This window comes from Gracilinanus agilis, chromosome 5 (assembly GCF_016433145.1).
Source record: "Gracilinanus agilis isolate LMUSP501 chromosome 5, AgileGrace, whole genome shotgun sequence".
Classification (NCBI taxonomy): Eukaryota; Metazoa; Chordata; class Mammalia; order Didelphimorphia; family Didelphidae; genus Gracilinanus; species Gracilinanus agilis.
The window spans coordinates 226375243-226391710 of NC_058134.1; the positions used below are offsets into that span (position 1 = coordinate 226375243).

Sequence of the window (16468 nt, forward strand, 5' to 3'; positions counted from 1 at the left end):
GGGAAGAATTGCAATTGGGGGATCAAGAAAAGTCTCTTGCAGGAAAGAGGCCATGTCTGAGGGATTCTTTTTTTTAGTTATGAGCATTCAATTTAATTTGGTAAACATTTTATAGGAATTAAAAAAAAATGTAACAACACCACAGTACATTTTCCTTGTAAAATGTTGAATATGGACTTACATATTAGGAAACTAGGGATTCTGAGAATGGAAGCAGAACACAGATGGGGGGACAGATTGTATAGAAGAATAGAAATAATATGAGCTGAATAATAAGGCCAGGTCGGCTGGACCATAGAGATCACAGAGGGGAGGGATAGAGAATAAGCCTGGAAAGGCAGCCAGGGGTCAGGTTGAGAAGGACCTTGAATACCAAACAGAGAAGGAGTTTTATTTGGTCTTAGAGGTGATCAGGAAGCTTTGAAGCTTATTGAACCAGAAAAATGACATGGTTCTGTCTATTTTTTAAGAAAATCACTTCGGGGCAGGTAGGCAGGTCAGTGGATTGAGAGCCAGGCCTGGAGATGGGTTCAAATGTGCCTCAGATACTTTCTATCTGTGTGACTCTGGGCAAATCACTTACCTTCTGATTGCCTGTCAAAAAAGATCCAGTGAAGAAGGAAATGGCAAACCACTGCAATGTCCTTGCCAGGAAAACCCCATGGATGGATATGGTTTATGGGGCCACGAAGAGTCGGAATGACTGAACACCAATAACAAAAATAAGATAAACTGACTCCAGAGTTTTTGTCCTCAGTCACATCCTCTCCATGGTGCCACTGACTGACTCCTAGGACCAAGAGCTAGATGGGACTTTAGAATCCATTTCATCTAGATCCCTCATTTTAAAGAGGACGACCAAGCAACTTGGCCACTTCACTAAAGTGACTTGCTGAAGGTTATTCAGGGAGTAAATAACAGGGCTGGGATTTGAAGCTTAGGTAGGTCTTTTGATGTTGAACCTGGTGCTTTTTCTACTGCTCTGTGACCTTGGGTAAATTTATACCTTGGCCAACTCCTATTTATTTAAACTGCTCTAGTGATAAATGGTTATCAGTACTGTCACTGACATCTGTTTGCCTCTCTGGCTTTATGAGTTAATGGTCCTTGGCAAATTCTGTGTTTTTTTTTTCCTTCTCTTGATATTACCCAGAAAGAATAGTCTTAGAGACTCGACTAAATTTTAAATGTGAACTTGAGACTTGTGCCCAGAGGACCTTGGGCAAAGAGGAATCTGGTTTAAGTCAACTATAAAACAATAAAATTCCAAGCCCCAAGTGCTCTCTGGGAGATAGCAAGAGCAAGGATCATTTTCTTTTTTTTGGCTTTGTGTCGCCAGACCTTAATACTGAGCCCATCACAGTTGCTGTGGTTTTTGTTGTTTTAAAGACCAGACTGGGATCTTATTGGTATAAGGAACTTCTGATGGAGAAGTCACATCCACATAAGCCTATTGGCACCCTTCTTGAAACTAATAGTCTGGGGGAATTATTCAGGACCATAGAGGTTAAGTCATTTGTGCAGGGTCACAAAGCTGGTGTGAATTAAAGAGGGAGAATTTGAATTCAGTTCTTCTCGACTCTAAGATGAGTCCTTTATCCATAACATCATGGCTTCCTCTTATAGTATTGGTGGTTAATAAGTCTAATGAATAAATCCATTATGTAGCCTGTACTGTACAAGAAGGGTATAATGGTGCAGTTAATAGCAAATTGTGGAGATTCAAAATAAAATAATTATTTGTCTTTGGATCACATCTTGGTAAACATGCATTTAGGGGTTCACCTTACATTATTTGTTGTTGAGAGGGATTTCTAGAACAAAAAGTCTTGAGAATTCTCTCAGGTGTTCAATGTCTTTCTTTGACTATTTCAATTCTCCTTCCCCTTTTTCAAAACCCATTTTCAGAAAAGGGTCTCATTATTTATTTATTAATATATTAGTTATTTACATACTGGTGTGAATCACTGCTTTTACATCTCCTCTAGCCCTGGACTATAAGACTAATATCTTACAGTCCACTTTTAAAAACTCATTAAGGTGATTCAAGTTATAAAGAAGGGAATCCTCTTTCTTCCTCCCTCCCTCCCTCCCTTCCGTCCTCCCTCCTTTTTTTCCTTCCTTCCTTCTTACCTCCTTTCCTTCCTTCTTTCCTTCCTTAATAACCCTTACCTTCCATCTTAGAATCAATACTGTGTGTTGGTTCCAAGGCAGAAGAGTGGTAAGGGTGGGCAATGGGGTTTAAGTGACTTGCCCAGGGTCACACAACTGGTAAGTGTCTCAGGCCAGATTTGAACCTAGGAAGGACCTAGGCCTGGCTCTCAATCCACTGAGTGATGCAGCTGCCCCTGGGAATCCCTTTTTTTACTTGACCAGGTATTGTTCTGAGAAGGGAGAGTAGGTGGGGGAATTTGCTTTTTTAAGTCATCCAACTCTGACTTATGAATTTTCAGTCTTTAGTTTGTCTTGTACTTGTGAGAGGGCACAATAATGAGTCCTTGCCTAGCAGCTGAACAGAATTTTCCCAGGCTTATATTTCAGCTCTTCATACCCAGGACCTAAAGCGTGTATGTGCTGTACTCCCATGCCATTTACAAACCTTCTGGGCATAGGAGAGCTGAATGTAGGTGGCCACCGTGGCTTCTTCCTTGGTGCACATTTCTTTGGCTTCATCAAAAGACAACTTGTACTGGCCTCGGGGAGAACGTAAGTGAAAAACTCCAATGGTGGCATCTGATCAAGGAAGAAGAAAACCCACTTACTGAGAGGCAAATAGCACTGTATTTGGCATCATTGGACCTGGGTTTGAATCCTGCTTCTTCTATTTAGAACCATGAAATTCAGAAGTGGAAGAGACCTCAAAGATGAGGAAACTGAGGTCTGAATGATAAGGTGATTTGCCCACAGTTAAGCAGGTAGTAAGTGGCTGATCCCAAGTCTAAAACATACCCCCAGCCAATATTGTCTCCTTCTAACTGTGTGATCTTGGGCAAATCCCTTCCATCTCTGGACTTTGGTTTCCTCATATGCGAAATAAGGCCGGATTAGAAAACTTTTGAGGTGCTCTCCACCTCTCAGTCTATGATGTTTGTAATTGGAGTGGAAGGAAGTCTTTTCTGCTCTATGGGACTCAGTTTCCTCCACCATAAAACGAAGGAGTTGGACTGGATAACTTAATAAGGTCTCGTCTAGCTCTAGACCTGTAATGAAGGAATATATACATGAAAAAGCATTTATTAAGCTCTTATAAAGCACCACATTGAGACTTTAATTCAGTGGTTCCCAAACTTTTTTGGCCTACCACCCCCTTTCCAAAAATAATATTACTTAGCCCCCTGGAAATTAAATTTTTAAAATTTTAATAGCAATTAATAGGAAAGATAAATGCACTTGTGGCCATCACCGCCCCCCTGGATCGCTGCAGCACCCACCAGAGGGTGGTAGCACCCACTTTGGAAATCACTGCTTTAATCCAAATGAGTTGGATCCAAATGGATCCGAATGGAAAAACTGGATAGCCCTGGCTCCCAGGGATTTCATGTTCTAACAGGGGGAGAAGACATATATTGGCTGTCCAATGATGACCCCCTCTTTAATAGGATGTAAATGGCTGGTAATTTTTAGCATGGAGCAGTTGGTACGGGCTTTGAGGGAGCCCAAGGCAAGGCCAAGGTCAAGAACAGGTCTCCTTATTGTGACTTAGAACGGTTATCTTCCCTGGATTCTTTTTCTCTGAATGACTGCACCACTGGGAAACTGGCATTTGTGGCAAATGGACCAATTCCAAAAGGTGTCCAGAGGAGAAGAACCATTTACACAACTTTAGCTTTTTGTTAAGCTTCAACTCAATCGTGACTTCCCATTATGTGTTCTGTTCAGAAAGACTAACCAGTACCGTCATTTAATATTTCCTTTAATATCTCCAAAGGCAATATGAAATGATCATACTGGATATATGTACTAGTATATACTGGATATATATACACACATATGTATATATGGATGTGTATATATGTTACACAGACACACATGCATATTTATGTAATATATACATACAACAATACACATATGTATATACACTTATACACATACATGTAAGTATGTATGTATACACACACAACATAAGTAGGGACTGACACCTGCTCATAAAAAGAAGGCTGTATTGAGAAAGGGACAATCTCCAGGGAGGAGAAGGGTTAGGAAGATAAGCTAGGATGCCATGACAGTATAATCCCAAAATCCAAGGTAGGCTGACTAGGTTGGTCTTGGGAGTTCTAATACTTCAGGGCATTTAACGAGGAAGAAAGGGAGATGCAGGAACAGAGGAGGCTGGGAGGTAAGTCAGTACCAAATGAAAAAGGAAATGCATGGGGAGTTAACCATTTGTCTGGATCACCTTGTCTCCCGAAGCTTTGGGGTATTTTGTGTGTGTGTGTGGTAGATGCTTATATTTCTGATGCTTTCATCAGATGGGAAAAGCGTCTTTGAAGCTGTGAAGTGGCCTTTATTAGATGCATGACCCTACATAGATTTTGGATTATGTAAGGGAAATAAGGCTTGCTGAATGGGATCATACCATATGAAAAAAATCCTAGCTACTCTCTTGGATTTGATGGCCATTTAATAATAATAATAATAATAATAATAATAATAATAATAACTAGCCTTTATATAACACCTACTGTGCACCAGGCAATATTCTGAATGCTTTGCAAATATCTCATTTGGTCTTCAAAACAATGCTGGGAAGTAGATGCTATTATTTTTCTCATTTTATGATGAGGAAACTGAGCCAAAGGTGTGACTTGCCCAGGGTCACATAGCTAGTAAGTGTCCAGTGCTCCATACACTATGCTTGAGTTGGCAAACCTATAGCATGGGTGCCAGAGGGGGCTGTTCCCCTCTCCCTTTCCATGAGTGCTTGAGGACATTTCACTCATCACCTGCCATTCTGCCCAGCAGCCCAATGGGAACTCTTCCTCCCTCCTCTGTCTGGGGTAAAGCAGGGGGCTCACATGCAGTGCGAGGTTTGCAGTCTGGGCACTTGGTCTCTAAAGGGTTCACCATCACTGCACTATGCCATCTAGATGCTACATCTGGCTGGGTGATACTCAGATCTTTTACTTTGGTACCCACTTTTTAACCACATACTATTCCTATATTTTCAGATGTCTACAAAGCCTTCCTCACCACCTTGGCCAAATTCAGCTTATCCAAGTCCCATCATCTTTCCCTGGAAGTCTACCTTCCCTTTCCAATTCCCTTTTCAATGATTTCAGCCCAATTTCTAAACTGAAAACCCTTTCTTCTTTCCTCTCTTTCATTCCTTAACCAATCTGTCTTCACATCCTATTTTTAAAAAAGACCCAAACTCTTACCTTTTATCTTAGAATTAATAATATGTATTGGTTCCAAGCCAGAAGAGCAGTAAGGGCTAGGCAATGGGGGTTAAATGTCTTTCTTTCTCAGGGTCACACAGCTAGGAAGTGCCTGAGGCCAGATTTGAAGTCAGGACCTCCCACAATCACATCCTGTTGATTCAACCTTTGAAAGAGTTCTCAGATTCTATCCTTAATTTTCATCATTACTGCCCTAGCCTAGCCCTTCATCAACAAGTGTCATCCTCAGGTGACTGGATAGAATGGGATTGTGGATAGAATATCACACCTAGAATTAGGTAGACTTGGATGCAATCACCATTACAGCTTCCTACCTTGCCTCTGTCTATTCACTCTCTCTATCCTCCAATCTAGCCTGAATAATCTTCCCCAAACTTGCTTGTCGTCCCATGACTCTACTGCCACATCAAGTCCAAATTATTTTGATTTCAAGGCTCTTCATAATCTAGTCTCTATAACTTGGTCTCAGTTTTACCCTTGGGAAGAAGGCTGGATCAGTCATCACTGAAGTCATATTATACAATGCTAGGAGAGAGACAGTGTGGTACAATGGAAAGAGCACTGACTTTGTAGTCAGAGTATTTCAGTTTAAATTCCACCTTTGACAGCTTTTAGTACCTGTGGCTCCTTAGGCAAATGACTTTGCTGCCTTGCTTCTCTGTTTTCTTATCTGTAAAATGAAGGCACCGGACTAGATGCTTACTGAAATCTTTAATAGGGCTAGATCTATGGCAAAGGAGACCTGGGTTCAAGTTTCAACTCTGACACATACTGGCTGTATGACTTAGATAAGTCCCTTAGCTTCTTAACTCAAAAAGGGAACTCATAAATGAAAAATTACAGAGGAAGGGCTGACTGCTTTTATAGGGGGAATTTCCTCAGGGGGAGCTTATGCCAAGGAAATCCAGGTCTATCCAGGTCTAAAAAACCCTTACCTTCTGTCCTAGAATAAATACTCCATATATCATTTCCAAGGCAGAAGAGTGGTAAGGGGTAGGCAATTGGGATTAGGTGACTTGCCCAGGGTCACATACCTAGGAAGTGTCTGAGGACACATTTGAAACCAGGACCTGACATCTCCGGGTCTGGCCCTCTATCACTTAACTGCCTCCAAGTCTATTTTTTTTAGTCAACTGTTGAGAGTCTGATTGGAGAAAGAGGAAAGAACTCCACAATTCAGGACCAGGGTTCAATGTTCGCCTTTTAGAACTGAGGCAAATCACTGAGTCTTTCCATGGCTTAGTTTCTTCATTTGTAAAAATGAGGGGATTGGCCTTTGAGATTTCTTTTTAGCTCTAAATTCTATGACTCATTACACAGTATTTTACCTATGCTTGTCTTTTTCACACATGCACACTGCCAGGTACTTGAAGGCAGAGATCATGTCTTGGTTCCCCACTAATCCCTTGATTAGTACTTGTTATATAGTAGGTGTTTTGATAGTTATTAATAAGTATAAAATCCATCTCGCCATCATCAGATCAGTTACCCCTTCCCTCATCTTTCATGACATCATGATAAAAATAAATACTGAAAATCTAGACTATTTGCTGCAATGTGTCACATGCAACTGATGATGAATTATGGTGCCACAACAAGAAGGCTGATACCAAGACTTCGCCTCAGAGTGCTAACATTTAAAAGGCTCTGGAACTGCACTTCCACTCCTTCAATTATGTAGGAACAATTGAGCTTAGCACCTAGTTGGCTTGAATAATTAGCTGAAGTAGGAAGTACCCGGATGGGATTTCTCCCTCCTATTTCGCCAGTGGTGGTTTCCTGTACTCTCAGGTGAGTTCCTTCCTGCCCTGTTCCACCAGCTCTGCATCTCTCCAGAAGCAGTCTCTCAGTATCCCAAGGTCTCTGTTTTCTCTTAATGGAGCAGTGTCCGAAGGTCCTATCCCTCCCCTTAGCCCTTCTGAATGTATTGATTTGAAGGTCATTTTAAGCTGCTTTCCCTGGTCACGAGATCCTAGTGACATCTTTATGGATCCTTCATCTAGAGTTCTGTGCCCATGGTCCCACAAGCTCCAAGAACACTGACCCTGGAAGTGGAGATCTGCACAGTTGGCATCTGCATGGCACTGTCCATTATCTTGCGAGCAGCGGTCGATGGGGAGCTGCTCCACCACACAGTCCAACCCATCACCCACATAGTGGCTTTTGCATTCACACCTGTGCTTGCCCTGTTGGGTAAAGAAAAAAATGCAACAATGAAATCATTACCTGTTTTTTCCTCCACCTACCCCATGCCCTACCTAGGACAGACTATATATATTCATAGACTTTGATAAGGGACCTTTTGCCTCATCTTATCCCAAACCAAGCCTCCATGCCACTTCTTGGCCATTGTCTCCAAACTATGTCTCCTGGAGGACCAGGTTGGGCTCTGATGGTCAAAATTTCTTTCCTCTTAGAACCTCTGGCCACTATTTCTAAACTGTGTTACTTCATGAATATCTCCCTTTCTAGCCTCCTTTTGGGTGTTGTCTTCCTCTGTTAAAATGTAAGCTTTTTTTAAGGGCAAAGATTGTCTTTGCTTTTGTATCTGTATCTCTAGAGCTCACCTGCTTTTATCTCTGTCTCTCGCTCCTATCTCAATTCATCTATATATTTATTAATTTATTAATCTATAATCATAGGGTCAAAGAGAGTTGAGAAGGACCTCAGAAGCCTTGCAGTACAATTCCTTCATTGATAAGATGTAGAAACAGAGACCAAGAGAGGATAAATGTCTTGCTTGACTAAGGGATTGGTATACATGGATTGAAACCGTTTCAGAGGGAAATTCACATACTGGAAAGGCTGCCAGGATGAGCAGATGGCTTAAGAGCTAGAAGGGACATAAGAAAAATTTCAATCTAACCTCATTTTACACTAAAGAAAACAAATGCCCATAATTTTATGAATATAAGTGAGAGAGAGGAGAGTGGTTCAGGGAATAGTGGAATCTAGTAAGAGCTAGATTCAAATCCTGTCTCTCCCATTCTAGCTACCAGATGCCAGGCAAGTCACTGCCTCTCAGTGGCATAGGTAAGTTTTTTTAACCCTGAGGTCCCATCTTAGAATCAATACTATATATTGGTTCCAAGGCAGAAGGGTGGTCAGGGCTAGGAAATGGGGGTGAAGTGACTTGCCCAGGGTTGCACAGCTAGGAAGTGTCAGAGACTAGATTTGGATCCAGGACCTCTTATTTCTAGGCCTGGCACTGAGTCACCTAGCTGCCCCCAGGCAACTCTTTAAGACTCTAAATCACAGGTGAGTTTCCTATCTGCAGTGGTGAAGGGATGTATTTTATAGCAGCAGTTCCCTCCACTTAGTAAATCATAGATTGGGACCTGCCTTCCTTTCTCTGACTCTTTCCCTCTTTCCCTCCCCCCAGAAAAATGACTTGATTCTTCTCAGACTATCAGACTTAAGAATACGACAACCTTCAGCTCTGGGAGAGGGGAGGGAAGAGGGGGAGGGAGAGAACATGAATCATGTAACCATGGAAAAATACTTTAAAAATAAAATTATATAAAAAAAGAATAAGACAATCTCGAAGGACAGGAAACTCACCGGACCCGTCATGGTACAAACAGCATGTTCATGACACCCTCCATTGAGCCCATCTGCACAGGGGTCCACAGCAGTGCAGATGTGCCCGTCTCCCTTGTAGCCTTTTTGGCAGCTGCAGGTCACCTTTGTGCCCATCTGGGAACACTTGGCAACCTTTGAGCAGCCTCCGTTGTTCTGCTTGCAGAAATCCACAACTGTAAGATCAAAGACACAATCGGGTCAGGTTGGAGTTGCTGCTAGAACAGAGGAGAGAAGAGAGGTGCAGCCCAACCCAGTCCCAACAGCAGAGAATCCTTCCTAGAACTGTCCTACGGATATCTTTTGGCATTTCTATTTCCATAGGGAGGTCTGCATTGGTCCAAGAAATCCCAGGATTTCAGGAATGGTCATAAATATGCATCCCTCCCTGAATCACTGCCTTGTCTTGGCACAGGGGCTTGTGTAGCTCAATGAAGCTATGAGCTATGCCACGCTCGGTTACCCAAGATAGGTCAAAGTAGAGAGTTGTGACCAATGGTGGTGATGCAATGGAAAGGAAATGGCAAACCACTCCAATGTCTGCCAAGAAAACCCCTTGGAAAGCATTCAAATGATAAAAGATGGCATTGGAAGATGAGTCCCTGAGGTCAGACTTTGATCACATAGTGAGAGATGATGCTAGGACTCATTGGAAAAGACCCTGATGATGGGAAAGATCAAAGGCAAAAGGAGAAGGGGACAGCAGAGGTTAGGATGAATAGATAGTTTTATGAAAAGGATGAACATGACCTTGGACAGACTTCTAGAGATAATGGAAAATAGAAGGACCTGGCATACTACGGTCCATGGGATCACAAAAAGTCAAATAGAACCGAATGCCTTAGCAACAACATCAACCACATGTACTGTGAAATTCTTTTTTTCAGAGGTAAGAGAGAGCCTCCTGTATTCTCCATTCTGATGTGATTTATCCATTTTCACCTAATAAAGATGGATCTAGTCCCTACTATGTGTGAGGCACTGGGCTGAGGGCTGTAGCGGATGCCAAGATATATGAGAGAGGTTGCCTGATCTTTAAATCTTTATGTAGCCTCATAGCAGATGTGAGCTGTCTCACATGGATACAAAGGGGCAGCCTAAACAGTCTTCCTCTTCTTCTAAAACTTTCTCTGGGAAAGGAAATCTGAGCATCTGGGAAATCACTCTGGGGCTTTAGTAGCTTCATCCTTTCAGTTTTAGAATCAATTAGTTTAGCTATGTGACCTTGGGCAAGTCATAGCCTCCTGGTGCCTCAGTTTTCTCATTTGTAAAGTAAGTAGTTGACCTCCAAGGTCCTTATCTGGCTCTAAGTCCATAAACCTATGAAGAATTAAGCATATTTAATTTTTTTCTCCTAGGAAAAAGAAAAATGGTCTCTTTCAAAAGTGGACCAGGACATATAACCCCCCAACTCTTAGTTTAATGCCCTCCTCAAGCCTCAAGGAAAGCTAGTACCTGACCACATTATTATATCTTCTTAAATCAGGCTACAGACACCAAAATCACCTGTACATGTTATCCCATCCCCTTCGTACTGCGGGTTACATTCACATGAGTTGTTCTCTTTACAGGTAGCGTACTTGGAACACGGAGGGGTGCACACAGGGGCCAAAGCTGTAAACAAAGGCATCACTGTTGGTTGTGAATCACTGCATAGGTTTTCTTTCTTTCTTTAAATATATATATATTCACACATACACAGACACACATGTTATATATATATATACACACACACAGAGACACATATACATTTGATGTTTTTCCAATTACTCGGACAATTTTTAACATTAAAAAAATTGTTCTAAATTATCGCCTTCCTTCCCACTCCTCTTCCCTCATTAAGAATGCAAGCAATTTAACCCAAATTGTACACGAGGCATACATTTTCGATACCAATGCCATATCCTGGGGTACTTTGGTAGTTAAATGGATAGAATGCTGGGCCTGGAGGCAAGAAGACTGAGTTCAAATTCAGCCTTGGACACTACCTCTGTCACCAAGCCAGAGGGCATGGGCCAATTGCTCATCAACAACTCATCTTTCCTTCTCCACAAAGAGCCCTTGAGATTCTTTTTTTTCTCCTCCTAAACCATGACCATCTGTCTTAGAACTGATATTAAGTATTAATTCCAAGACAGAGGAGTGGAAAAGGCTAAGCAATTAGTGTTAAGTGACTTGTCCAGGGTCACACAGCTAGGAAGTGCCTATTTCTGTTTTCTCATCTATAAAATGAAGGAGTTTGAGCTAGTCAGAGACTCTTAACCTGGAATCTCTGAACTAATTTAAAAACTATTTTGGTAACTGTCTTAATATTATTAGCTATTCTAAGCACTTGATTATTTACATATAAAAACATGATTCTGAGAAGTTCTCTGCTACTAAAGAAGCCCAAAGCTATTTTTGTAGTATTTTGTTTTTGAACCCAGGACCTCCTGTCTCCAGACTTGGCTCTCAATCCACTCTGTCACCTAGCTGCTCCCTTCTTGATATTCTTGTCTATTTGTTTTTCAATATTCCCTCCCCCCGCCCACTTTTGTTATAATTTTATCCAGTTTGATAAGGAAGTGTATAGATATTTTGATTAAGTTAGCATTAAATCTGTGATATAGTAAGAAAAAAAATCATTGGCTTTAGAGTCAGAGGACCTGGATTCAAATCCCACCAAATTCTGGTGATTCTGACCTATGTAGTCACTTAATCTCTATTTGTCTCTGTTTCCTCGTCTATAAAATGAAGGGGTTTGAGCTAGTCAGAGGCTTTTAACCTGGGATCTCTGAACTTATTTTAAAATATTTTGATAACTGTCTTAATATTGTTAGCTTTTTGGGTAATTCTATGCAATCGATTGCTCACATATAGAAACATGATTCTGAGAGGTTCCCTGCTACCACCAAAAGAAGCCCAAAGCTACTTTTGTATTTTTGGGTTTCAAAATCTTCCTCTTTGTCCCGCCTCACTGATCCCCCCTCAGTAACTGAGCTGAAGCAACGAAACTCCTTCCCTTCTGCGCTGGATTGCGTTATTTAGGGACAGACCTAACTGAGTGTCACAGAATCTCCCGGTCCAGCCTGTTTCACAGAAGCAATCCCCAGAACCGGTGATCCCATCATCACATGATCCATGTTCTGAGCAATCACAGGCTGCAAAAGAGTAATAATAGTCATAGTCAGTCAGATGGCATTTATGAAGAACCTACGTAAGTGATGGAGTTACAAAGAAAGGCAAAACCCCCACCAATCCCTGCTCAAGAGGTCCAGTCTGCCAGGGAAGACAACCTATAACTAAGAGTGCCCAAATAAGATCCAGACAGGCTAAAACGGGGAGAATCTCAGAGGGAGTGTGCCAAGATTAAGGAGGACTGAGCTGGGCTCCTTGTAGAAGGAGGAACTTAAACTGAGGCTTGAAGGAAACTTGGGGAACTAAAGGCAGAAATGACAAGGGAGAGGATTCTAGGCATGGAGGACTGCCAGTGAGAATGCTTGGAGTCTGGAGATGAAGTAGTGTGAGAGGAACAATAAGGAAGGTAGTGCCAACTAGATTGAAGGGTAATGGGAGGAAATAGCAATTAGGATCATCAATCACTCACAATCAATCACTATTCATCAATCACAATAATCAAATTAGCAACCCTTTTAACATTTGCAACTTGCTTGTGATATGGGCATTACAGGTATTACAATTCACATTTTACAGAGAAGGAAACTGAGGTTCAGAGGATTTAAATGACCTTGCCCAGGATCCACTAGTGAGTACAGTATTCAGTGACAGGTTTAAAACTCAAACCTTCCAGATACAAGTAATGAAATCTAGAAATCAGGCTGGGATTATGTATAAATAGTCAACCCATTCATATCTTCAAATTCTCTCTCTCTCTCCCTTTCTGTCTCTTTCTCCCTCTTCCTTTCTCTCTCCCCTTGTCTTAGAATTGATACTGAGTATTGGTTCCAAGATAGAAGAGTAAGGGGTAGGCAATGGGGGTTAAGGGACTTGCCCAGGGTCTGGGACCAGATTTGAAGCCAGGACCTCCTGATTCCAGGCCTGGTGTTCTATCCATAAGCCACCTAACTCCCCAATGCCTACTGTATTCTAAAGCACAGTCAGGTTCCAGGTGAGGGGAAGGGAGGAAAACCAAAACCAAATAAGACATTGTCTCTACCCTTCAAAGAATTTTGAATCTCATGAAGAATAAAAACAATCTCACCTTGGGTGAGTCATTTAACTTCTATTTGCCTCAGTTTCCTTAATGATAAAATGAGGGTAATAATAACATCTACCTTTTCTTTTTAGTTTATAAAAGGTGATTTATTGGATATTTCCTTGAACGTGCTTTGAGCATTTATTATTTTACTATTTGAGCAACAGTGAATAACCTCTATGTAATAATCAGAAAAAATCTCACATTTTAAAAGGATTTTTATCATTTACAGGGTGATTTCTTCTCAACTCCATGGCATTTTAGCATATCGTTTTTGCTATTGCTTCCGATTTGGGTAAGGTGCCAAATTTAGAGTCAAAGGGTCTGGGTTTAAATTCTAGTTCTGCCATTGATATTGACCTTTGGCAAGTCATTTTATTTTTTTATGCCTCAGTTTTCTAAGCTGTAAAATGAGGAGGATGTCAGACAGGCGGTTCTTTCTAAGCTCTGGCTCCAAACTCTGTGGAATCTCTTTCCTTGTTCCAGTCCTTCTAGAACTAGCTCAGAGCAGCATCTGGAAACTCAGTAGAGCAGCCAAGAGGGGAGATACTATTGGCTTCTCACTGGAAAGCCATCTTGGTAGTAATGTTAAAGGGCAGCAAGAGCTGGGGGCTGCCTTAAGCCTTTTCCCACTTTGTCTTTCTCTTGCATGTCCACAAGGACATGGCTTCAGCCCTTTGGATCATTGCTTTCCTGATTTAATGGTTCATCTGAACAAAGTTGCTGACTGGAAGAAGAGAGGTCCAGGCTTGGGGTCTGCCCTTTAGTTTCTCCTCTTAGAAATCTGGACAACATCTCTGAGCATCCTGCCTAAGAACCCCCATCTTTGCATGGAGGGGCAAAGAAATGGGCTTCCAGCTCTCGCAGGTGGTGCTGGCATTTACTGCCTTCATCAGACACTAGGTTAAGCTCTAGGGATCTGAAGAAAGGACAGTGGCTTTGTAGTGTGTGAACAACTCTATGGAGCATCATGGCTTTAGAGCTAGAGAGACCGTAGGTACATCAAGTCATCAAGTCAGGTCAACAAGCGTTTATTAAGTGGCTACTGTATACTCGGCACTGTGCCAAGTTCTGGGGAGATGAACAAAGACAATAACTCTGTCAGCCTTTCTCATTTCATAGAAGAGCCACAGGGGAGAGTATGGCCTTGGACAGCGGCGCTTCATAGCTCTGGGGAAGGGATGAGGCTGAATGGAATCCATCTACCGCTTACTTACATTTGCAGTCTGGTCCATATCTTCCAGGCCAGCACAGTTCACAGGCAGTTCCATTGAACCCAGTGTTGCATTTACACTCTCCAGCCCCAAAGTATTCATCGGTACAGATACCTCGGTTATTACATGGGGTCCTGGGGCCTCCGGGACAGGCTGGAAGAGATTGAATATAGATGACTCCCAGAGAACTTAGAATTTCATGGCTGTAAAGCAGGTGGCTAAAAACTTCTCCAGCAATGGGATCAGACAGACATTAGCTCAAAGGGGCAGTGGATCCAACAGTGGAGTCAGAGGAGTCACACTTTCTGCCTAGGTCAGGGGTTCTTAACCTTTTGTGTCATCAAACCTGATATTCCAGTGAAATTTAGAGAAATCAGAAGAGTTCCTTGGTGGCATGGTGGATAGAGCTCTGGACCTTGAGTCAGGAAGCTCTAAGTTCAAATCCAGCCTCAGAAACTTGCTAGATATGTGACTCTGGGTAAATCATTTTACCTGCTTGCCCCAGTTTCCTCAACTATAAAATTGAGATAATAATAGTACCTTCCTTGAAGGGATGCTATGAGGATAAAAACAAGACCATGTTTATAAAGTTCATACCACACACAGTGCTTGGTATATATTTTTTATTTTGCATTCACTTTTGACTCTTTGTGTTTCCATTTGGAGTTTTCTTTGCAAAGATAATGGAGTGGTTGGCCATTTCCTTCTCTGGCTCATTTTACAGATGAGGAAACAGAGACCAACAAGGTTAAATGACTTACCCAGGATTTCACAGCTAGGAAGTGTCTGAGGCTGGATTTGAACTCATGAAATTGAGTCTTCCTGACTCTGGACCCAGGACTTTATCCACTTTGCCACCTAGCTGCCCCATTTGGCATGTAGTAGGTACTTAATAATGTTTGTTTCCTTCCTTCTCAGAATAATGCTTTTAGGTATATAAAATGAAATACGTAGGATTGTGATGGAAATGAATGCTATTGAAATATAGTTACAGAAAAACAAAGTTCTAGATTCTTGGTTAAGAACCTTTGGCCCAGATCTTGGCTGCTTTGTTGTGTGAGCTTCTAGCAAAGGTCTCTGGTGCCTCGGTTTCCTCAGTGATCAAACAGGAATGGCCACGTTAACCATCTTTTACTTTGCCAGAGGATTCGAGGATGACATCAATAGCAATTTAGTTTGAATATTTATTGTTTCTATTACGTGAGCTTTGATAAGTAAGACCAAATCCCTGCTTTCCAAGATCTTGGAGTCTAGCAGGGGATCCACCACACAACATGATATGTCCCAGGCACAAGGGGGTAATGGAAGGAGCCCAGAGTCTCACCTTGACAATCTCTCCCAAAGTAGCCCTTACAGCACTTGGGCAGCCTCATAATCATCGTACACTTCTGCTGGCAGCCTTCCAGGTTCCTCCTGAAGGGCAGGTGGTAGAAACACTTCTGCTTCACTCCCTATGGAGCCCCCACAGAGGGCAGAAGAAGAGAAGGAAGAAATCTAGATAAGACATTTATCAGGAGGGCAAATGGAACATTTAGCTGAGGTTCTGCCTCACTTGCTGTCTCTGTTACAACTCTGGTCAGCAGTGGTCACTGGGAGCTGAGTGAACAGGGAATAGCTCTCCCCCTCTGGAAGCCAAGCCGAGTGTTGGCATATCTGGCTCTCGCCAGCCCTTTTGTTGGGGAAGTTTATGAGAGGGGTGAGTGGGTTGGCACTTGGTGGGACTATTTCTTTTTCTCTCTCTCCCTCCATACATTCATTTGCCTGAACACTGGCTTGAATTCTAATTCTACCACATGAGAAGAGGTATCCATGCATGTGTTCACAGACACCCACCGTATCAGGAGCCTCTGATATGTTTGCTACTATTCAGCTAGTGGTCCGCCATGGCAAAAACAGCTCAGCTAGGCAGCCTAGCACTGAGTCTGAAACATTATTTTGTTATCAATACAGGCTCTGGAAGACCTGGGTTTGAATAGGAGTTTAGCCACTTGTTAGCTGTGTGGCCCTGGACAAGTCATTTAACCTCTGCCCCCCTTACTTTCTTCATTTATACAATGAGGTTAATAATAGCACCTAGCTTA

At 42.1% G+C, this 16468-nt stretch overlaps 1 protein-coding gene across 1 annotated transcript in view; it reads right to left on the minus strand.

Annotated features, from left to right (window-relative positions):
• The window catches only part of STAB2 (stabilin 2), a 183309-nt gene that overhangs the window by 22877 nt on the left and 143964 nt on the right, over nt 1–16468 (minus strand). The window contains exons 55-61 of the mRNA XM_044679478.1: nt 15712–15838; nt 14391–14540; nt 12014–12118; nt 10485–10592; nt 8961–9154; nt 7444–7585; nt 2600–2733 (exon numbers count right to left, since the gene is read on the minus strand). Of these exons, the coding sequence (XP_044535413.1) occupies nt 2600–2733; nt 7444–7585; nt 8961–9154; nt 10485–10592; nt 12014–12118; nt 14391–14540; nt 15712–15838 (960 nt within the window). The remainder of the gene's footprint in view (nt 1–2599; nt 2734–7443; nt 7586–8960; nt 9155–10484; nt 10593–12013; nt 12119–14390; nt 14541–15711; nt 15839–16468) is intronic.